A 23,178-nucleotide genomic window follows, 5' to 3' on the forward strand; every position below is an offset into this window, starting at 1 on the left:
ACAGCCTGTAAGTTCTTTCTGTCGCAAGGATCTCACATCAGGAAATGCGAGCGTTCACACGCACGCAGAAGGAGCTGCAGGCTATTAAATACATATTTAGCCCCATGAATATAAATGAGTGAGCCCAAGACTGAGGGAACCACTATGCAGAGGGAATCCAAAAAAGAATTAAGTGTTCAGCAGAACTTTTTTTAGAAAAACGATTACCGAAAGGCTATACAAACAAACAGAGGAAAGCACAACTCGGAGAGGAAAGCTGCTAGCTTTTCAGTGTGTGTCAGCGCACATCAGCTAGCAAATGCCTACAATTCCCAGCACTGATTAACTCCTTCCCTGCACCCCACGTTTCAGAGCCCAGCTTGTTAGCATTTCAGAGATGCCATGTGCCAAATGTTTTTTGTCACATAACAACAGTAAGACAGGGACACTCTAAACCTGCAGCTTGCAGAATGTGGCAACAAACTGGAAGGAGTGGCATGAGATGATTCCTTGTAATGGAGAGTTACCCCCACCCCGAGGCCCCAGAGACCCCATGAGATTTGCAGGCTGCTGTCAACAACAGAGTCGCTTGCTCCAAGGCACCCCAACCAACTCTGGAGGTGTGTGAGAGCATATGAATGTCCCTTCAAAGCCAGCAGTCGGAGGTCAGTGCTTTCCAAGTCCACAATTAGCTGTCAGGCACCTGATTCAGCAACCCAGCCCCAGCGCCAGCTCTGCACTCCCGTCCCCACCTGCCACGTCCCTTGGCCAGGACGCGAGTGAAGCGACCTGACTTTGTGCATTTTAAGTTTCAGATTCTCTTCTCAATTACCTTAATGGTGGCTACCAGCAGGGTGACTGCATAGTTATTCAGGGCTCAGGAGCATGAAAAGATGGAAGGAATTATTTTTCATATCCTATGCTTTTCTAGGGAAGCCTAAAACCCCACCTTGTTACATACACAGGCAAAGGCTCCCCCCACACCTTATTGTCTCGCTGTGTAACCATGGCTCTAATCATGAATTCAAGACATAGGTGACTACTCATGTTTGCGCCTCTCCCCTTCCCCGTGGAGAAGTGCTTCATGGTATGGCTCCTGTGATCTTAGAAGGCTGCGGATATTTGACAGATATGCACGAAGACAAGTTCCTCATAGGAAGGAAACCGTAATTTAAATAGTCAGCTTGTAAACAGAGGAAGGAGACAGAACAAACGGCAGCACTAAACGCATGCCTTGCCAGCTACAGTGCTGGTTGTTTTATTAACATGCGCTGTGTGTTAAGGTTTCTTATGGCCTGGGACAGGATCATACAAGGTTGGTGTGGCCCTTGCTATTATAGTCTCGCTTCCAAACAAGAATTTGAGGCTCCGGCTTACACGAAACAAGATCCAGTTCAGGAACAGGTTTTTTAATCTCGTACACAATCGTTCACAGCAATGAATTTATAAAAAGACCAACATACAGTGTGTGATCTCCAATACGTGGACAGTGGATTTCAGGGAATGACATTGAAAAAAATAAAATGAGAAGTCAGTCGTTTAAAAAAGTAAAGCTGCAAGGAAAAGCAAGCTAAGTAATCTGAAATGAAAAGTTGTTAGCTTAGGGTAACGTAAGACTCCTCATCCAGAAAATACCTTCTATTCCAGAGCATTTAAAGTCAAATCGCACCCAAACTAGGGAGAACAGCACCACCAACAGAAGTCTCGCTCCAGGGTAACCAGTTACAAGACTATCACAGCACTAACTTCACTGAAATACAGCAGCTGAGCGCATCTATTGTTTCTGCCAGAAAAAAGTGCTCCCATTCTGATCTTCAGCCAACTGCGGAGCGGCCAGAGACGTGATCCTACCTGCTATTTAGTTCACCAACCTGTGGGAAGGACCGTGAAATTAAGCTGCAAGCTGGTATTTTTATCAGTACGCTCGTACTTTGCCAAAGATTCACCCCAGATCGCAGGTTCTGGAGCCCGCCCCCTCTGGAAAATGCTATCTGCTCCCAGACTGGTTTATGCAATAGAAGGTTATGCAAAGTCCTGCCTCCGCGGCGCGGCTCATTTCCCCATTCCCTCGCACACAGCCTCTTCCTGCAGATGCAGCTGAGGATTCAGCAATGAAACCAGACAGCAACAGCAGAGATCCGAAAGCAACAATGTGCTGCCCAGCCTTCTGCCACTGCACTGTTCTCAGAAGCGGCAAAACTCCAGAGAGAGAACAGCTGAGTTTCTGCTAACTTTCACCTCTGATGCCAGACCTACCCGCTCTGTTCAAAGAGTTTCTCTTCCTACCTGTGAGAGATGAAGCTTCACCCTTACAGTTCAGTACTACTTCTGCTCATTTAAGGAAAAAAGAAAAAAAAAACCCTCTTTTCTGAGTACGACACAGATCGGGGAAAAAAGAGATGGCCTCTTACGTAAGGCATACCCTTTCACTATACGTTTGTATAAGCCAAGAACAGCAAGCAGCCTATTTATAACATGATTACATTCATCTAGTAGAGCTGGAAACCATTACCACAGCACGGTAACTAAAAACAATATTTAACCACTATGCATGAAGACACCAGCTGGGGAGCAAAGAAAACACACGCTCCGACTGCTTTCTTACTGATGTCTAGACAATGAATTTAATAAAATCAGAATGAGCCATGCTAAGGAAATGCTGGTTTTCTGAATGCAATGAACTGCATTACCCAGGACAGCACTGCGTATTCTGCATTTTACAGTTACGAATACGTTCTGGGATAAGCGGGCGAGTGTCATCAGACAGACAGGTCTCCACGGTTGCAAACTTACCTGACTTCTGTCTTTGTCCACTTTCTTAAAACACTTATTCAAGGACAGATTGTGCCTCACAGAATTTTTCCATCCAGTGGGAGCGTTTGCAAAATACGGAAAGTGTTCTAAAATCCAGTTGTATATATCCTTTACGGGCAGTCTTTTGGTTGGCGAGTCCTCGATGGCCATAAATATGAGGCAGCTAAAGGAGTAAGGAGGTTTGCAGTTGGGGTTCTGCTTGGCATCGTAGGGCATGTCCGAGTGGGCGGGGGACGGAGGCGTGTCGTCACCAATGTCCTGAACGGGGCTGACGCTTCGTAACACCGAGTCCCCAAAGCTCTTCAGCAAGTTCTTGCTCTCGTGTAACCAGTTCAAGTTAGTTAGTTCTTCATCTTCCATGGCCCCTTTATCTAATCTGATGGCAGGCAAAGAGAAATCTAGGTCCTCGTCATCGTGAAGTGCCTTTGACAAATCGCTATCTTGGTAACGCTGGCTCAGCCCGCTGGGAACACTGATTCCTGAGCCCTCCGGCTTCTTGCTGGGCGGCATGACTGGACCCATTGAGGCAGAGGCTCCTGGGAGTCCCGCACCGGGGAAGAAGAAACAGAGAAAAAAAGTTATTAGCTGGTAAAGGTACCGTTCTGACAGCTTTTCCCCACCAGCTGCTTGGCCTCGTGCCATCTGCTTCAAAAACGACGGACCCCCATTAAAGCTCACTCCCAAACACTGGGTAAAATAACCTCAACTCAGGACAAGTAAAGGACTTTCAGCGCACGGAACGATACGATCACGCCGATGTGCCTCAGTACTCCCTGTACTTGAAGCCCCACACAGGAAATCCTAGGGACACACTCCTTTAATAATGGATACGTGTATCAAATCATTGAATACTTCGATCATATCACTTTAATAAGCATGTAAATTTAAGGAAAGAAAAAAAAAGAAGAAGGGCTTAGGAGCAGTTGCTTCAGATTAAGTTCAGCTGTTTCAGTCTTGAGGGCAACACAACAGCCCTGTGATAGAGGCACTGGCTGAGGGCTCCTGCAGACAGGCCCCAAATGCAACTACAGGCACCGCTGCAGCAGGGCTGAAGAATTACAGCAGAACTTGCAAGGCAGAACGGGAGGGAGGGAGGGAGGCAGGGAAAGCAGCACACAGTAGCTTTGGGACCAGGGCCAAGACACGGGGAAACAAGCGCCAGAGGAACAGAGCACTTTAAAAGCGTATGTAAACAGAGAGGGCTTTAACCTGCACGGAGCTGCCTTCAGCCGTGGCCCAAGGCAGGCGGGAGGTGCTGGGAGCTGAGCGCAGGGTGAGCTGACACGGATGGGGGGACCCGTGCAGCGGGGGGATGGAGTGGGGAGCGGCGTGTGAGCAGTAACAGCACTCCAGGAGCAGCACAGCCTCCCTGCCTCTGCCGTGCAGTGAAACTGCCAGGACCGAGGGCTGGGGGCACGGCCAGCAGCGAAATAAACACAGGTGAGGATCAGTGCATTTCGGCAGCAGGCAGTGTGTCCTGCACGAGTGCAGAGATCCCCTGCATCCAGGGGAGCACCGGAGACGCACTTCCTACAGTCGCTCCCGATACAGCGCCAAAGGGCAAAAAGCACAGGCGAACAAGCGGTGTATCTACCAGGAAAAACGGGAGGAAAGCCGTTCCGGGGAAGAAAAGCAACGGACTTCTCTCAGATGTTACAGAAAAGCGAAAAAGGGAAGTTCCTCGGGTCTTTCTCCGTATACTTCCCATCGACGCGGCCATTACCGAAACAGAAAGGCACGGCGGAGGCACAGCCGCAGGGCCGCGGCCGCCGGAGGAAACGAGCTGCGCCGGAGCTCCGCCGGCCCCTGACGGGCACTGCCCCGCGGCACGGCGCAACTTCGGCTCCGGATGGAAGTTGCGTCCCAGGAGCTTCCGAACGGGGACTTACGCGACGGCTGACAGTAAAGTAATGTAATTGCGCCGTCGCCATGACAACACGCTGCTCTCTTTCTGTTTAATTCGCTTATTTCGGTGCCCTCCCGAAGGGCCGCCCCGCGCCCGCCCTCCCGTTCCCGGACGGGAGCCCCCGGCGGGGCCGGAGCCGCGAGCCCCGCGGCGGCGCTCTGTACCCGGCCCGGGGGGCGGCGGGGCCGCGTCTCCCGGCGGCGCGGCGCGGCGCGGCTCGGCCGGGGGGAAGGACGCGAACCCGGACGCGAGAAGGAATTCGGCGGCCGCCTCTCCCCGCCACCAGACAAAGGAGCGGCGCTCACGCGGGGGCCCGCGACGGAGCGAACGGTTTTAATCCGCCGTCAACCGCGGGCGCCCCGCGGGGTACGCGCGGCCGCCCGCAGCCGGGGCCCCGCGCGGCGCCGGGGTTGCGCGGCGGCCGCTGAGGCGACGCGGGGGGGGGTGGGGGAGGAGGGGGGTCGTCCCCCGCGCACCGCTCCCACCGCGCTCGCCGCCCGGGCGGGGGGGCGCGCGCCCATTGGCCGGCGACGCAGCCAATCAATGCCGTCGCTAGGCGACCGGCGCTGCTCCGGGCGGGAGGGGGAGGCCGGCGGCGCGCATACCTCCGACGCTGGCCAGATGTCAGCGGCCCTCCGCCCCGCGCCGGGACGGCAACTTCTGCCCGCGCCTCGCGCGCCGCTCCGGACGGGCCCGCGGCCTCGCGCCGGCACCCCGAGTCCCGCCCGGGCGGCCCGGAGCGCGGCCCCGCGGCTCGGCCCGGCTGCCGGGTCACGGCGGCGCGCGCGCCAACTCCCGGCCAAGTTGCGGCGGGGCCCCGCGGGCGGCGGCGGCGGCGGCGGCCGGGGCTCACCTGGCGGGGGGCGGCCTCAGCGCGGTCCTTCCATGGCTGCGGCGCAAACTTTCATCTGACGGAGGCGGGCATGGCGCGCCCCGCCTCAGCCCGAGCCCCGAGCGCGCCGCGGGGGTCCCGGCGCGGGGCGCTCCGCCGCCTGCATGGGCTCGGCCGCACCGCCCCCCACCCCGCGCCGCCGGGCAGCGGTCCGCCCGGCGCGAGCCGAAGAGCGAGAAATTGTTTCCACCGCAAACAAAAAAGGCGACACATGACCAGGGAGGAGGGGAGAGAGGGAAAACGTGGGCCGGGCCACCGCGCCGGGAGAGCCGCGGAAGGGAGGGAGGGCCCCAGCGGGGGGAGGGCGGGCGGCGCTGCGGACGGGGGCGGGACGCGGCGGAGCGGCGCGGAGCCTCCGCTCAGCGCCGGACCGGGGGCCGCCCCGCGGCGATCGCGGAGGCGGCGGCGGCGGCTGCGCGAGGGGCCGCGGCCCCGGGGGAGGACGGGGAGCGGCCGCCGCGGGCGGAGCGGCGCCGCAGGGCCCGGGGTACGTCTGCCGCGGGCGGCGGTCAGCCGAGCCCCGCCGGTAGCCACGCGGCGCCGCGGCCTCGAGCGGCTGGCGGAGCGCTGAGCCGCGAGCGCGGAAGCCTCGGCGGAGCGGGACGGCTCTCGGCCCCGTCCCGCAGCGCCGGCCCCCTCCCAGCCGGCAGCCGAGTCCCGCGGAGAACGGCGGAGCCTGCGAGCCCCCGCGGCCGCTCCCGTCTGCTCGCCGCCTCCAAACGCGGCCGGCACGGCGCCGCGCCGTGCGGGGGCTCCTCGGGCGGCGGTCTCCGGGCCGCGGCCCTGCCCGGGTCCGCCTTGGTTACAGCCGCACGGCGCTGGCTGCGAGCCCGCCGCAACTTCCGTGGAAAACGAACCGAAGCGAAACAGTCGATTCCTGCAGCCTATAGAACCGTGCCCTACAATTAGGCCTGATTTCGTCCCGGTGAAGTTATCTTGACATAACCAGTATCAAACTCGATTAACCAAGCCGACCGTAGCACGCCTCTTTTAGACCGAGGGGAGTGACCTAACTTGATCTCCACACGAAAAAGCAGCTGCCCGGCCCAGACAGCGCCAATTGCACCGCAACCTCCGGTGTGCCCGGCGTTTGATCCTACAGCTTCCGAGGGTCACAGCACCCAGGCACCTCCAAAACAGGTACCAGAGACTGCACCCGAGCCACAAACAACACGCGTCTTCTTCCCTGAGTAAGTGAGGCTTGCAGATTTAGTGCAGCATCATATAGAATCATAGAACCATCGAGGTTGGAAAAGACCCACGGGATCACCCAGTGCAACCATCTCATGCAAATTAATTGTTATACCAATACCGAAAAGGCCCGTTGCACAAACATAAAGTGTGTGTTAGAAGCACAGGAACGTGCACAGAGCCTCACACGCAAGTCGTTTCTAAGCCAAGAAGAAAAGCATTTTAGCCATTTTGCTTAGAAAAGTCAGGACAGCTGTCCCAAGGCCTTGCAGGCCCGCAGTGTCACTCTGCTCAGCTGGGTGGGATCGCTGCTACGTTCCACTGCATTTCATTGCCGTTTTCCGAGGCATTGGTTACCTTTGTCAATCTCTCTGCCATGTGCAGAAATTTTAGACCAGAGACCACTCAGTTCACAGAGCACAGGGCCGAAATACCTCTCATCCATTCTCGCAAACGAGCCGTTCAGCCATCCCTGCCATAACTCACTCAGACCTCCTTTTGCCGACAGCCTCCCCACCTGACCCAGCGAGCTGCTGTTGCGCATTCTTGCATATTTGCAGGAGGACCGGCCAGCAGCTGGATTGCAGCAGGCAGATAAGAGCTGGGGCAGCAGAGCCACACTGCCAGCCGTGCCCTCTGACCGCCCCAGCACTCACAGTCAGCAGACCGTCAGTGTGCACAGCTCTTATCTCATGGCCATTTTTGTTTTTAACCCAAACTAAATTAGTCAGCCATAATGCCACTCACCTGAATTTACTCCACATGCTTTGTGAATCAACATGTCTCTTTACTAACTAGCACGGAGATCTGTCACACCTATCTTCACTTGCAGAGCCTGAGTGTTTGGAGAAGAATTCAGCTCATGAGAAGTGTTCCCAAAGGGAGAAGGGGGAGGACTCATGGGACACAGGATGGTATAGAGAGGTTATTGCATCTTGAGTAGTATCTTTTTATGTACATATCCTATTCAGGTATACAGCTTACTTCTGCTCAAAATTAATGGCAAAATTCCCCATCAGAGCTGGTACAATGAGATCAGTTTCACACCTCTCCATGGCAGGTAGGAATTTCCCCGGCACATGCAATGAGGATTACAATGTGCCACCAACATGGGGCATTTGTCAAGCACACAGAAAAGGCACTGAGATCGAGCGCAGGGCTGCAGCCAGGACAGAGACCACTCAGGGAGCAGGGAATGGGCCACTGGCACGGGCTCTGAGCAGCCTCCTGCTGCTGCCCGCTCTCCGCAAGCCTGGCAGCAACCAGAGCCGCTGGCTTCACCTCCAGTGAGACAACACTGAGCCTCCTGGGGACAACTTCCTGGGCAGATGGCACCCCCCAGCTCCTCCTGACTTTTTGCTGCAATATTCAATACAACTAATGGAGAGAGGAAGATACGGCCTCTCTGCAGTCCCTCTAAGCCACGCTGCTGGCTTAGAAACTTCAGCAGCACCAGATCATCCGAAGTATGGCCATCAAGTACTCCTAGGCAAGCCACCAAATTTACTTGGGTACTGATTTCACTATTTCTTACACAGAGGTAATACTAACTCATTTTGAAAAAGATTGGCAACACCAACAGATGAAAACTATTTGTACATCAAGACCAAAGTATATGCAGTACTAAAGGGCAAACAGAAGTCCCAACAGCAGAGCACTGCACTTTAACCTCATGGGCTAATATACAACAGTCTAATCTTTCCACTCAGATTTCAGAATACCAACTGCAGATGTTTCAGTATCTTATTTAACAAGGATTTCTAGCCATCTCCCTATATTCCTTCATCTCTTATCCTCCCCTAGATTGGAATCCCTGATAACCTCCTACAAGCAATTGTTGCACAATGAGTGCAGCAAGGGTCACGGGCTCCTACCAACCCTGCACAGCTCATCTACCCACTCCATTCCTCATCTCAGCAGTGAACACCTTCCTTTGCTAGCATTACAGCCATGCCACACCACCTCGCTAAGTAGTTCTATTTACTGCCCTGCGACTGCACCAGTCTCACCATTCAGTAGACATGCTCCTCTTATCCTCATTTTTAAGTCATTGTTTCTACCCTGATCTCCAGCTATAACGTCCTGACTGACTGCCATCCTTGTCGATGCTCATTCTCTCTACACCACCGTCAAGGTTCCTACTTGAGGCATGCTGCAAGTCTGCTAAGTTTGCTCATGAGGATTTATAATTTGACATGCGGCTGCACCAAAACACTCTCAGTTCTGAAAGGCTCCCAGTGCTCATGGAACCTGGCAAAGACAGAAGCAGATAGGGCTGCTGCCTGTGTTCCTTGTGGCCACAGAGATCAGCCTTTTGCCGTGGGACATCTCAGGGCTGTAACATCACCCGCCGGCCATCTCCCTCTGTTCCCTTCCTTCTTCCAGGCAGAACAACTGGCTTCCGTTACCACTTCCACCATTTCTGAATCTCTGTTCTCTCTCAGGCAATGGATTTAATCTTGTATGGAGCAGAAGCACACCGAGCACGTTCAGGAACTATTAAGAACTAGATCATGAATACAGTATGTGTTTACTTGCTTCCTTTTTCACAATCCCTACCAGCAGTCTTCTCCCGTTGCCACTCTGCAGCCTTTGCCCCTTCCTTCACCCACCACTTGGCATTTCCTCCTTTTGTTCACCACGAGCCATTCACATCCATGTTAATGCCTCCACCTTCCAGCACCCTTCCAGGAGGGGTCAAACCTCTCACCGATGGCGTATCAGAGAGTAACCTCATCCAGCGCCAGCCGTTTGAACACTTCTTTCTTTTTGCCCACAACAGACCAACCCGTGTTGGTTATTTGCACCAAGCAGCTGTAGTTGAATCCCACAGGAAGTCACCCAAGGCAGCACAGCGTGGGGAAGGGTGGCACTCTGCCCTCGGATCCCAGGGCTGGGACGAGCACAGCTCCTCTCGCTGCCCCCACCTCAAGCACTAGCTGACGGCACAAGCTGCACGTGCAGTGAAGACCTTACTTTTGCTTCCTAACAGGAGATCTATCTTTCATTTATTCACTCGAGACACGTGGAATCACATCTATAAAGCATTTCCCAATCTTTCGTTTAATTATCCCTCAAGTTCTCATTTACCCCCACTGGAGAAACCCAACAGGAATAGAACTGAATCAGTGGGAAAAGGAGCACCGACACGAAGCTCAGTCAGAAGCGAGAGGAAACATCTACAGCCCTTCTGTTTCACAGTATAAAATGGGATGAGTTTCTTATTACAAAATGCAGAGGCTTTATGAAATAGTTCCTTTTAAAATAAAGCATGCCCATTTACGACGTTACTGTAGTAACACTTGCTTGCAGCTTCTAAGAAAATGCGTATGCTTAGCACTAGAATTATACACAGCTGACAAGCTTCCAGCAAGCATGTTTCTGTATGTGAGTGTAGTTGAAGGAGAAGAGCATGCATGCTAGTTTGTCCTACACACATGTATTATCATGGTCCATATGAAAGATGCTTTGCCAGTCTAATTACACCAACATACTTTACTAGCAACCCAAGAATTAACCTAGCTTATACTGGTGATGGCACACTTCTGCCAGTGCAGCTTATTTTAGCAGCCCAGCCAGTGGGAAGCAAAACACTGCAGGGATAAACACATCTAATGGGAATCTTCAGCTGCAATGGCTTTATTGGTCCAAAATCATACCTGGCAGCCAGTAAATTAATTGCAACATCAGCCAGTACTTCTAGTGTTGTTGCAGTTTCTGCAGAGGCTCCGTAAGTAAGAACTAAAGAACTGTTTTCTTGGGTTCACTGCACAGACCCTGCTATCTGCTGTACAGGTGTAATGCAGCAACATTTGGGCTGGCATTATCTCAACATTACTATTTACCACACGGCTGCTGAAGTCAAACAAACAGGTAATCAGCAGAACCAGAAATAACTGCATTTTTTGTTTTTAAAAGCGAGGCAAAGGAAAAGCAGCTGCCAACATTACATAGAGGAAAAGATTACAAGTTTTGGGAACAACTATAATGGAGAACTAACTTCTTTTATAAAGATCCCAAATTGTATTGCCAATAGAATCCCCGAAACTAATTCTTCTGGACAGCATCTTGTGTCCTGCCTCAGTTCTTCTGAACACAAGCTGTAAACTTCATCACAGACTTTGGGGTTTTCTCCCTTACTCATGTACCCATGCATGCAAAACTAAGTTCCACCAGGACCTCCCTGACAGCAAAGTTTGTGTTCGCATCTCATAAAATGAGGTCCTCAGGAACTGACATAAAAAACAATTTGCTACCACTAGCATTGTAAGCTAGAAGGTGATTGTTTTCCTCTGGCTGTTTGCTTCCATTGGGTGGGTTTTCCAGCTGTGATTGTATTGATTCCCAGCTTGATTTCCAGCTCATTGTGCAACAGGATATTCCAGAGTGCTTTCCTCTGCTCACCGCTCAGCACGACTCTTCCTGTACATTTCTTGAACACTGTTCTCAAAGGAAATCCTGTGAGATGCAGGTCCAGGTTCCCAGACTGCATCCACGCAAAGACAGCCACGAGAGCCTCTGTTAGGTGATGCAGCGATGAATCATAGAATGGCTTGGGTTGGAAGGGACTCCAAGGATTGTCAGGTTCTAATCCCAAGAAGCACAGACAAAGCTGACGTACGGTTGTGCCCACCGAGGAATGCTGTGAGGGTGCAGGCTGGGTAAACAAGCACAGGAGGTTTCTGCAGAGCAGAGGAGCCAGCCCGGGTGAGCAGGCAGCTGGCGGCCATGCCGCTGAACAGAGGCTCATGTAATGACAACCGCAAAACTCATTTAAGCTCTGAAAAGGTGACTAATGAGCTCATTCATGCTGCCTATAAATTATTCACTACAACACTGACCCTGCTCAAGACAAGCAGCAAAGTAAACTTTAAATACCGGGATTGGAGCCTCCCATGCTGCCGGCAGCGGCCTGCACTGCATCCCGGCAGTGTGTGCCTGGAGGGCTGAGGCAGCTGCAGCTGATATATCTTCATTTCTCCTCTGCCCAATACTTTTCCTTAGCAGCTACAGATAATCACGATGCGCTATAAATAGCTTTAAATTATACTATTCAGACATTAAAGTCTGCCCTCAAAATGAAGGCCAGATCTGAAGAAGTAAGAGAACACAGCACACGCGTGTGTAACTAGAAGCAACCCCTCTCCAGAGCCTGTTGGTCCTTCTACAAATATTCAGGATTTGTGCCAAAACAAAAATAGAGGACTTAGAAAACACATTTTCGTTTATTTTAGGTGCTGGGCCATACACGCCTCTGATATGTTTGGAAACACTGCATTTCTGTTTAGAATGAAACAGGAGACGGCCCCGGTTCAATGTCCCCGGTGCAAACAGTGTTTGCTGCAAAGCTCTGCCTCTGCTCACACCATGCTTCTCTGGGCAAGAGAAATCGCTCCCCGTATCCACGCCTTACAGCTCAGTATCTGGCAACATGTTGAACTAGCAATTACAAAGTGACATTAAAGACACTTGATGTCTGACACGCACCTCATCTTCAGCGGAAAAAAACACTACTCGCACCTCTGGTTACACAACCCAATTCCAAAGGTCAAAACCAACCGGACAAAAGAAAAAGCCAGAAGTTACACAGTAAAGTCCGGTCGCTACATAAGGTATACGGCAAGGTCATCTGTAAAGCATGGGAAATGCAAAGCAACATCATAACCATAGCTGAACACGTGGAATAAAAAGAAGCTAGCAAAGAAAGTTCACAAATTAAATAACCACTGCTATTCCAACCGATTGCTCTTTCTTTTGCAAACTGGAAATGTTACAACCAAGCAGAGGAAGAACTTCTGTACTACTTAAAAGAAAGGGCTTTACCACCTACCGAGAACGGTATGATCAGTCTTCGTGTATTTCCCTCCACGATTCTGAATTTACCAGAGACATGCTGGATCTCCAAGGCTCCATCAGTACTACTCTTTAAAACAATGATTAAAAAAAAAAAAAAACCAACCCAAATCCTCCAACAAACACTAAGAGAGCAATGTCTACTCCGCATAGCATGCAAGTCTTAACTTATCAGCGGCTCTCCACCTGACAAGATTCCTGAGCCTCTCATAGCTGAAGGGTGTTGGCAAAGGGCTGCTTTGAAATCCTGTCACATGCCGGACCCCACGAACCAGTCTGGTGAGCGGAGTTCACCTCCCAGTTCAGTGGTGGGAAACAGAGGCACTTCCTGCACCCGCACCCCCACACCCTGCTCCTCATTTCCCTAATGATGCCCGGCAATGATGTCAGTTTTGCCCCAAGACACGATCTGATCCAAATAAAAACAACCCACGGTTGGCTCCAAAATCAGAGGAATACCAAACACAGGGGATGAACAGCAAACAAACTGACAGCACAACTTTTAACTACGTGGAACAAAGCCAAAGCTGAGTTTAGACTAAAGATTAATTTCTTGGCTGTCCAGTGCCACTCATCTGGTTGGGAGTGTCCCTTCAGTGGTCAATGCCACTCATTTGGTTAAGTGTGCCATGTCTGGCTTTGGCCTGAGGAGTCACTAGGGAGCCTTGAGACACCACCTTCAGCAAATTCACAAAAGCCTGCCATGCCATGGGTAAGTCAGACAGCTGGCACCAGCCAGCTGGGTAACCCACACCACCACCTTGGGGCCAGCTGATGTGGCTGAGGTGAAGGCAAATGGATCACACTGCATCCTGTGGGCAAAGACACAGCACAAAGACACGTACAGCTGTTATCTTTGCTGGAAAACTGCTCCTGCAACTCCTCGGCTCTGCAAAGCACACAATCTCATGGTTCTCAAGACCCTACTGTGTGCTTATCTGGCAGGAAGGCTGGGCTCCTCTGTGCTTTGGTTGTGTTGTTAAAACAAAGCATACACCTTTATCAGAAGTCACTAAGTTCAGATGCTCACAAAGCAAAAACCTCATAAATTAAACTCAAAACAAAAGCTACGGCCCCTTTGAATTGCATAACGCTCATCTCCTTGCATATCACCCCGGCCTCTACTCATCCATTACCACACGCAGGTCCCATTCCAAAGATAGTTAACAGTTAGACACTCCACAAGCTCTAGGATAATCAGTAAGAGAGCACAACTTTAAAGAGTGAGAAAGGCCAAAAGCACTGTCCAGATTAGGATGGAGAATACATGTATTATAGACGTGCTTCCATTTATTTCTGGTTACTATCATGACTACTGCAATAGTGGAGAGCACAAAACAAATGATGTGGAAAAAGCATTGCCGTCAGTAACAGAGCTGTGTCTTTTCTGCCACAGCACTGGGACTTGAATGTTCCTTGTATATAGACACGACTGAGTGTGGATTCTCACACACAGCTTTAGGGAGCTGGAGGCAGTCGTCAACCTGCAGTGAGGCTTAAAGATACACTGGCTGCAGACTCCTCACAAATCCAATGTGGAGAGGTCACACGATCTGCTCTGGGAAAGCAGTTTTGGCACACGAGCCCTAGCTATGCGCCAAAAGCCCGTAGTGGTTTTAAGGTACTAAGCAAGCTAAGGAAGAGCAACTGTCCCTGCATCAAAATGCTCATCAGCCAAATGCAAATGACAACAGGAGAACAAAAGGACAATGAGAGAAATTTGCCCACTTTGGTTCACACCACTGTACTTGGAGAAGGACTGTGTACTTCTACACAGCTTTGTCGACGGCTTTCCCAACACACAGCAAAGTCTGACTTAGCATCTAGGAACCCCTACAGGCTTACAGAACTGCCCCTGTGAACACTCCAGCAGCTGTCAAGCAGCTGATGGCTGTGGGTGGGCAGGCACCTATGTAAGAGAGCTGTGTGTGCACATGAACGCCATAGCAAGTAGCTGCTCAGGTCTCCTCAAGACTGGGATTTTAGCTGCCAAGTACCCAAAGGGGATCTTCCTGAAGTTAACAGCTTCCACTTGAGCAGGGTTTCTTCTTTCAGAGGTCAGACGGTAAAACCGTGAAGGTGTCCAGGTGGAAAGTGATGCCTGTCTTACTTTATTGAGCAGAAATGGCAATAGTGGTGCCTGCAGAGCCCTCAGGGAGGTGAGCTGAAGCTTCCTTTAGGTATCCCAGTGCACCATGGCTTTCCTACGCACTACTTCATTAAACTCCTGGATTTATGCCAGCATTAACCTGCTGCTTGAAAGCTTCTCCAGCTAAAGATGTGACCAGATGCTGCATTATGTTACAAACACATCTTTTTTTCCTATCAATTTACCTGAAAAGGGTCATATAATATCATGCAAGCCTCAGTATCAACAACAGCTGCAGCAAGGAGTTCCATGTTTTAGCTATCAACTGTGGAAAAAATTCTTCCTTTGCTTTAAATCCAACACCTGACAGCTTAAGTTGAAGCCCCCTGTTCCTTGTGATATGTGAATAGTAAGGAATTATTGTGTATCTATGTGGCATGACTCATGTTTATGTAGACTCCTCAAGTTTATAGATGCTTCTCACTGCTCAGACTGCTACTAATACACCTATTTCTACATTTCATTTTTTGAAGTAATTGAAGTTACAAATAGACAATTAAAGATAACACATAAACATACCCATTAATGGTCACCTGAACACACAGCCGTAATTAACAATATTGCACCTGCTCAGATAAGAGAAGAGGGTGTTCTTTTTCTGCGTAACAGTTCAAACAGCATGCTTTCCCTTGTAGTCACTCCTTGCTTTATAGTCTCACTTCAAGTACCTGGAACATTTCCAAGCACTTAATACGTCCATACGAAATGTGGAAGCAGATCATTCCAGCTGAAAATATCTTTATCCATAGAGAGAACAGCAGCTGGAAGACGCTGTCTCACCCAGACTCAGGCTGTAAGGGTTCAGGCCCTGTGTGGGCTCCGTCCTTTAAAAAACCCACAGCTTCAGTTTCTGAGTGGGGCGCTCCAGTCAAGTGGCAGCCTTACACCTGACACCTGCATGGCCAGGGTGGAAATGGTCAGAGAGATAGGAATAGGCTCTGAGGAAGGGACAGAATGACCATAGTTTCAGAATGGCATGGAGTTAGGTCAAGTCTAGTTGGGTAACAGTGAGAAGGGATGTCCTCGGGACATCTTATACGCAGATTTCAGCTCTGGCTCCATATCAAAAGGGCAAGTGCCCTTCCACAAGCTGCAGTCATTGTTATACGTGATGACTTGTGTTTGGATCAATACAACACTAAGTGATAAATAAGGATGAACAGATATGCAGGAATTCCTTAATTTCTGCCTAGAGTACTCTGAATTCTTCACCTGTGCATCCAGCTCCTTTGGAGCACTTTCAAACAGCCACAGGCAGTGCTGGCCAGCAGAGTTCTCCATTTTGAGGCAAGGAGCAGTAGTGTTTTGTGGATCAGCTGGCAGGATGTTTCTGAAAGCAGCTCAGTACAGTCAACAACCTCCTCCCAGAGTCCAAGTACATCACCTCAAAAATATGTCTCAGCTCGTCTGGCACAGAGCCTGGGAACCCAAATTTGTTTCTGATCCAGGTTCTCCAGCTGGCAGCGTAGCAAACTCCTGTCCTGCCACCAGGATGGATAAAGTCATTTTTCACTCATTATGTTATTCCAAAATAGAGCAGGAGCTTTATTTAAAACAAGAAAGCAATACTTTGTGCTTCAGGAAATTAACAGGGCAAAAAAAGCTCTCTTGCTTTATAAGCCACCTGGAGAAGAGCTTGAGTTAGAACAATGCAAGTTAATATCCCAAGGAGATTGACCAGAAAAAAACAGACTCTGATTAACAAATGCTGCTGCTCCTGGTCTTATGGCTAAATCTAATGTTATATCCACATCAGGCAGCCTGGCTTCTCCTGCAGATCACTAATACTTTCTCTGTAGTCTCCAGAATGGCTTCAGGCAAAATAGTATAGATCGTATCAGCTGCTGGATGGGATAACCTACAGACATTTCCCTGTACGTGTACAGGATTATAGGCGAAGCATGCTGCAGCTAGCTATACCTCTATTGTTTTGATCCCCTTCTCCCAGGTGTGAGGCACCACGCTGCTATTCATCCTGGGGTGCAGCCGTACTGCTGGTCTCACTGCAAGAGGCAGCCCTGAGGAACAGCACCACAGACATGAACCTTGCTCATCTACCAAACCGCTGGACTCCTGTCACAGACCTGTGACAGTGATGGAAACAGCGCTCTTAGAACCAACGCACTACTGCACAGCTGGATAGAGATGAATGGGCATGCGTATCTTGTATCACTCGGCAGCACCGTGGCTACAGCCAACTAATTCACAACCTCCCAAGGGGATCTTGATCACTCCTAAGCACTTCTCCAGTCAGACACTCCCATGCCACAGTGGGGAAGGACTTTTCCTACATGAGCCACCCAAGCTGACTTGCTGACCTTCGGTGTGCAGGAGCCTCTGTCCTGGCACTGCCAGTCATCTCCCACAGCCATCATCACGGAAAAGCGATTTACCCTGAGCTTTTATTACTGGCTTGGTTATCTTACCCATTAACCTAGATCAATATACTCATCCAGGAAACATCCCAAAATACGGAATTCATAAGGTATTACAGACTTACAGATATTTACAGCTTTGATTAGAGATCCTTAGATGGATGGTGCAATGGAGGCACAGCCAATAGATTAGATTTCAAATACTGATGGTAACTTGTAAGAAAAGCACTGGAAAGATTTAAGAGCCCAAGTCCACTGACTTTTAATTGACTTTCAGTGAAGCTAGTATTGACAAAGCCTTCAGGTACTTTCAAAAGTGTCATCTCAAAGATTCTTTGACACCACACGCCAGCCAGCAGGGAGGGCAGCTGTAGCAGGGTATTCATCTCCCCAGGGTCTGGACTGAAGCCCGTTCCTGTCCCATTGCACCTCTGCCCTGGCCAGCTTGTTTCAGCACATCCCCGCACTGGCTGGGAGTCCAGCATCAGCAGGAGGGGGAAGGGATGGCTCTGCTCTCCTCAAACCCGCTCGCTCCTCATGTCCTCTCCAGTCATCATTTCACTTCTAGAAGAACGGAGGCCTTTACAGATATCTGGATGTTGCAGCAGTTGCTCAGAATGGCTGAGGGGCAGCTTTTTATCTACCCACAACAAGGATAACAGTGGGAAACAGAGAAGGACAGCCCCTCAAAATTGCTGTTGGGGTCTACAGCTGCCCATACGTTGGCTCAGAAACCACTGCATGCATATTAGCAGTATCAGCTACCCAATGCAACATCCTGCACATACAGCAGTGTGATCCTGGGTATACTCGGCCGCCAATCACTACAAACTGGTACAGCCAAACTGCCTGTGACTACTTCCAGCCCTGTGCCCAGCACACTCCTGCCTGGCACTGCTCCGTGGTGGGTGGGAGATGGTAACACAGACAGCTGCGCTGCTATCTCCCTCTGCTCTGATAGAATTAGAATATGATTAGAATACTTCTAATTTCTGACTTTGACAGGCCACAAGACAGACACACATTCTGTTGTACAGTTTCTCTTGTGAGTTATTTCAGGACTATGCAAAGCAATTACTGGTTTAGGTGTCACTTCTAGGGGGCCCTGATCCCCAAAAGGGACATGCAGAGCTCCATGCAGAGACAGCACCTCTGCCAAACCACTGCCAAATAATTTCTTGGCAGAGGTCATTCCATTTACGTCTACATTGCCTCTTTTCAACCATTGACAGGCTTCTGCACTTGGTGAACAAGTGCACATGAACAGTCACCTAGACTGGAAGCCAGCTGAGACAAAGGGAAATCATGCTCCTCTCGTGTATGTGTGCTGATCTCCAAGGATATATTTGCTACTCGCTACACAGTATGGTGTAGGGACAGCCACACCGTCCCTGCACAGACCTGCTACAGGTCCTATAAGCAATGTCACCAAGCCAGCACACACTCACAGTCCACAGTGAATATATTGCTTTGAGACAGCTCCTCCCGAGTCCACCAGCCACGTTTAGACAGCACTGCACAGGTGTGTCCCTGGAGACAACAGGTTGTCAGGGCTTTGTGTTGTACTTTATTTTTAAAAATAATCCATTTTAAAATCTAAAAGATGTTCCGAAAATTAGTTTTTACTTCAAGAAAGGAAAATATCCTACTAAGTGAAAACTTGCCTTTTTGTCTTGGGCTTCTGCATTGCAGAAAGGGGATCCCCTGCACAGAAACTTCTGTAAGAACGTTATACACCATTTCTTCTATTTAAATAGATTGCCAGACAGTGAAAAATATCTACACAAAATTTCAGTGAAGCAACTGATTTCTGATCAAGACAGGCACCTGGCAATAGCTACAGATTTCCCCGATTTCCCTCTCCCAGCACAGAAGTCCTATGCCTGATGCTATCTCGGATGCTTACTCAAAAATCTTGCAGAAATTAATAAAAAAACCCTGCAACTTTCCTTCATGATCTAAAAAAGATTGCTCTAGAAAGTCAAAGAGAGTTCCAAAAGTGGATAAAAAGTCCTATACATGGGGAGATTTCTGTACTGCGTTCCAATTAACTTGACTTCAGTGAAGATGCTGGAGCCAAAAATAGACCCTCAACTGATCGACTCTCATGTTCTGTTCTAACCACTACACGATGCTTTGACAATGATAGGTGCTTTACGTTAATGTTGGTATCTTTTGGTACAACATATTTATTTTCAGTTGCCCTTTCAAATGAACTCCACTTCAAGGGGGGTGTCACACACACGTATTCTTTGAATTGAAGAGTTTAGTGTGATGCTTTGCAGAACTACGCACGCTACATAACCTTGTGATATATCAGCTAATTACTAGCAACTAAATATACAGTTTTTATCTGAATACATCTGTTGGGAGTTCACTTCCCTGCTGACTGCTGCCAGCTGAGCGTAGCACCAGGTATAGACACAGCATATCTAAAAACAATTGCCTCAGAACATAGAAATAGGAACACGGCTCCAGCAAGAGGTGAGGCCAAGGCAAACATCCACACCAAAAACATTCCAGTATTGCTACCACGAAGCCTCGCCATTAAGTGTGTCTCAATTAATTAATTAAGTGTGCACCATTAGGATTTTTGGGGAGGGGAAAAAAAAAAAAAAAAAGGCCTTATGTGCATTGCAGTCAGAGGGCACAGGAAGTGTAGGTCTTTCCAAATTGGCATCAAATCCCACGCTCTTTATTCTTGGAACAGTTTTGTTTACTTTACTACAGTTCTGGGTAAAGGATTGCAAGATACAGCTCTGAGATCAGACCTCTAATCCTGCCTGTCTGTTTACTGCATTGATTGTGCCCTCATAGACTCTGATCTCACCACTCCTGTGCAGCGCAGGCTCCCCTCCATCGGTGGGCAAAAGAAGAACTACGGGACAGGGAATTAAATTGGTATTCAGCTGAAAAGCTGAGGCAGAGCAGGGAATGATGAGAACACATCATCTGCCGTGAGAAGTCCTTGCCGCTGTTAAATTTAGAATGTAGGCTCCTCAAGCAGGGAGATGATCCTCTTTCCCTGTGGGGCACCAGCCACACAGCGCTACATAAATATTCAAATAAAAATTGATGATTAATTAATAATGGCTTCCTTTTCTCATGACCATCTCACGGCTTCCATGAGCAGCATTCATTTCCTTTCTTCTGAATGCAGATGCAAACAATCATTCAGAAACTTATCTCCTCAGAGAAAATTTACTTTCTCGTTCCCTTTCACTAAAATATTGTTTTCTGCAGCCTCAGACATTCCACACCACTCCCAAGCACTCTGTCTAAGAAACAAACACTCATTTAAAAAAGCCTCAGAAGCCACAACAGCCAAAACAGACATCATGAAGGCAAAGTTGAGCTTCAGGGAGAAAAAAAGCGAATGCGTTCACTTCTCCTCTATCTATAATTATGTCCTCTATGAAGACAGAAGTCCTTCAGTAAAAAAACATTTTAGATGTGAGAAGTATCCAGGGATACGTGTGGTCCTTTGGTGACTGCAGAGATGGACAGCTGACGCTGATCTCGCAGCTTCCACGTATCAGTGTACTGTTGTTGCTTTTGATCTGCACTAACTCTAGTTTCTGCAAAGAAAACCTCAAGAAGCTCAGCAGCTACCTGTTCTCTTTGCTCTACCCACCTATTCCTATGCTGAGGCATACAGTAGCTACACTTCTGCACCAGCAAACCCACTTGCTAGTTACTGAGCCATCACACAGTCCTCTAGCAAATTCTCTAGCTACCAACCCTTCATCTAACCCACATACTTAAGAACAAAACACGAAATAAATCTTTGATCTTCATCTCCCAACATTCACCCCCTGAGCTTCAAACCTGGTTTCTGCTGCCCGACTTCACTTCCCTCCAACTTAGCCTGCTTCCTAGATGCCAGACCCCACCAAAGCCTTTCCTTGTCAATGACATTACCCACTTCTCTTCTCCCCAGTTCTTTTTCCTGGTGTTTCCCCCCCACACACACACCACAAAAGCAACCTTAGCCTTTCCCAGCTGCTAAGCTCAGCAGGTGCCAGCCACCTAGGAATTGAAGGGCTTCCTTAGGATTAAAATCCAATTTAGCTTTCAAGATAATTATTAAGATAGTTATGCTTTTTAAATAAAGTTCTGTTTCCTTGTGGAAAAAAAAGAAAAGGAACACTGTGCAGGACATCAACATTTGTCTCAGAAATTTCTTCGTGGTATTTTTACTGATAATGAATGCCATCTCTTAATAATCCCCCAGCTCCTCTTTAGAAACAATTATTATAAAAACAGATCTTCCTAATGAAGATAGAGTTACTGAGTCCAGAAGTTTTAAATCACTGATCAGGACGGCTGTGAGACTCCACGCAGCAATTATTTTTAAAACCAGCTTAGAGATGGAGCTGGATCCCTTTACAGACGGGATGCTACTGCACAGCAACACTGTGCGACATCCCTGCAGCAGCAGCTTCCGTGGGCCTCATTAGGCCGTATGTGCTCCATGCACATACATGTATGTAGCAAGTAAGCACAAAAGGACTAAGTACAGGAAGAGATTATAGGAGAAATTAAAGCAGCCAGAGGCCTGCACGCAGCGGCATCCTGCAGGCTGCTCCGTAGGCCTCGGTTCAGACCAAAGGCCGCTGCCTCCTGACAGGATGGGGGCCTAAACAAATGAGCACAACTAAAGCACGGATAATGCATCTGAACACGTGCACTGCTCATTTATTTTACAAGCACAGTTTAGCTTTAACTGTTTATGATAACATTTCAGAAGAAACTAGCAAACATGGTGCAGTATATTCTACAGAATTAATAAAGCCCTTGCTGGGGAAGACTGCTCTGTGGCTTCATAGATGCTCCATCAAATTAGGAATTGTAGGTTCTATTTGACTTAAAAAAAAAAAAATAGCAAGGAAAGCAATGAGTAATATCATAAATAGAACTTTCCATTAATGTGTACAGTCTTATATCTTACCCTAAGTTGTCAGCGTTGAAATGCCCTCACCTCCGCTATGTGAAGAGGATCCTAGGTAGCTTTGACTGACTCACTCTCAGCCCTGCTTCTCCCCCCTCATATACCAGCAAAATTAGGAGCTGTTGCACATCAGCTACCTACCACACAAGTACCTATGAGGAAGAGAGGCCCTGGTCCATGTGAGTCAGGCACAGTGCTACCACTGCTCCCCAAAAGCCCTGCAGCACCCTGCAGGAGCAAACCAACAGCTGCAGAGGGACACACGAGAGCTGTTCCTCACCCATAGATGAGCAGGAGCTGGGGGAAAGACAGAAGAAGGAAAGGGGCCCATGGCAGGAAAAGGAAGGAAGGAAGGAGAGCGAAGTAATGTGAAGAAGGGCAGGAGCACACACAGGAGTCATGTGTCTCCTACTGTCCCCCTACAGCAGCCCTGGCTGCAGCAGTGCTTATTTCTGCTGCCCTGAGCTCCAGTGCATCCAGCAATAAGACCTTCATTAGAAGAGAGCACAGGTTAGTTTATACAGGAGGGATCTGAGTCATACCACCAAACTGATCTCAGCATTTCTTCCTAGCTTTCCTCTCAATAAGCCAACCAACACTAGCACACCTCTTGCTATTAATGGTTTATTTCCATTAATCTGCAGCTGAGGAACTTCTGCTTCTGGTCACTTGGCTGCTGGGAGCTGGAAGCTGGAAGCTGACAGCTTTCTGCACCTGCAACCTGGCCAGAAGGCATCAGTTCAGGATGACAGAGAACTGCACCTGCTGCTGCAAAACTGATGCACTGCTTCAGGCTTTTGCCATCTTCCCAAACACAGCCATGTGAAAAGGAAGCAGAACTTCTCTGGCTGTCCATCACATTGCTATCAAAGTTTCTTTACTGAAATGCATAGTTTACTGTCACTGCTTTCAGAGATCACTGGAAATTTCAATGGAGAATGAAAGGCTAGTTCAGCAGGACTAACACCAAGGACCAACTCCCATTGCACTGCCACCAGACAATGGTCATCAAATATGCTGCAGTCGCTTGGTCTGTATGAGCGCATCCAAAGGGATAAATGGTTTCAG

At 49.3% G+C, this 23,178-nt stretch overlaps 3 protein-coding genes across 13 annotated transcripts in view; 2 read left to right on the top strand and 1 right to left on the bottom strand.

Annotated features, from left to right (window-relative positions):
- Positions 1 to 23,178, bottom strand: part of FOXN3 (forkhead box N3) — a 184,355-nt gene that overhangs the window by 116,533 nt on the left and 44,644 nt on the right. For 6 of the 11 annotated variants that reach the window (XM_040701575.2, XM_046942413.1, XM_040701573.2 and 3 more), the window contains exon 2: positions 2,773 to 3,329. In XM_040701575.2, the coding sequence (XP_040557509.1) occupies positions 2,773 to 3,315 (543 nt within the window). In that variant the 5' untranslated portion in view covers positions 3,316 to 3,329. Of the gene's footprint in view, positions 1 to 2,772; positions 3,330 to 4,002; positions 5,128 to 5,552; positions 5,766 to 12,612; positions 21,125 to 23,178 lie in introns of those variants that run through there. The other 5 variants (XM_046942411.1, XM_015287739.4, XM_015287735.4 and 2 more) reach the window with 5 other exon arrangements.
- Positions 3,550 to 4,745, top strand: LOC112532560. Its single transcript, XM_025151306.3, has 2 exons — positions 3,550 to 3,559; positions 4,072 to 4,745. Exons 1-2 carry the CDS (start codon positions 3,550 to 3,552, stop codon positions 4,707 to 4,709), a joined length of 648 nt encoding a protein of 215 aa, XP_025007074.1. The 3' UTR covers positions 4,710 to 4,745.
- On the top strand, positions 4,723 to 10,067 carry LOC112532562 (translation initiation factor IF-2-like). Its single transcript, XM_040701176.1, has 2 exons — positions 4,723 to 4,746; positions 5,256 to 10,067. Exons 1-2 carry the CDS (start codon positions 4,723 to 4,725, stop codon positions 6,498 to 6,500), a joined length of 1,269 nt encoding a protein of 422 aa, XP_040557110.1. The 3' UTR covers positions 6,501 to 10,067.

This window comes from Gallus gallus, chromosome 5 (genome assembly GCF_016699485.2).
Source record: "Gallus gallus isolate bGalGal1 chromosome 5, bGalGal1.mat.broiler.GRCg7b, whole genome shotgun sequence".
In the NCBI taxonomy this organism is placed as follows: Eukaryota; Metazoa; Chordata; class Aves; order Galliformes; family Phasianidae; genus Gallus; species Gallus gallus.

Bases quoted from the DNA above. Each gene is read 5' to 3' on its own strand.
- LOC112532562 (XM_040701176.1), top strand. From the start codon at position 4,723: ATGACAACACGCTGCTCTCTTTCT. The intron at 4,747-5,255 runs GTTTAATTCGCT...TGCCGTCGCTAG, and splicing joins CAACACGCTGCTCTCTTTCT to GCGACCGGCGCTGCTCCGGG.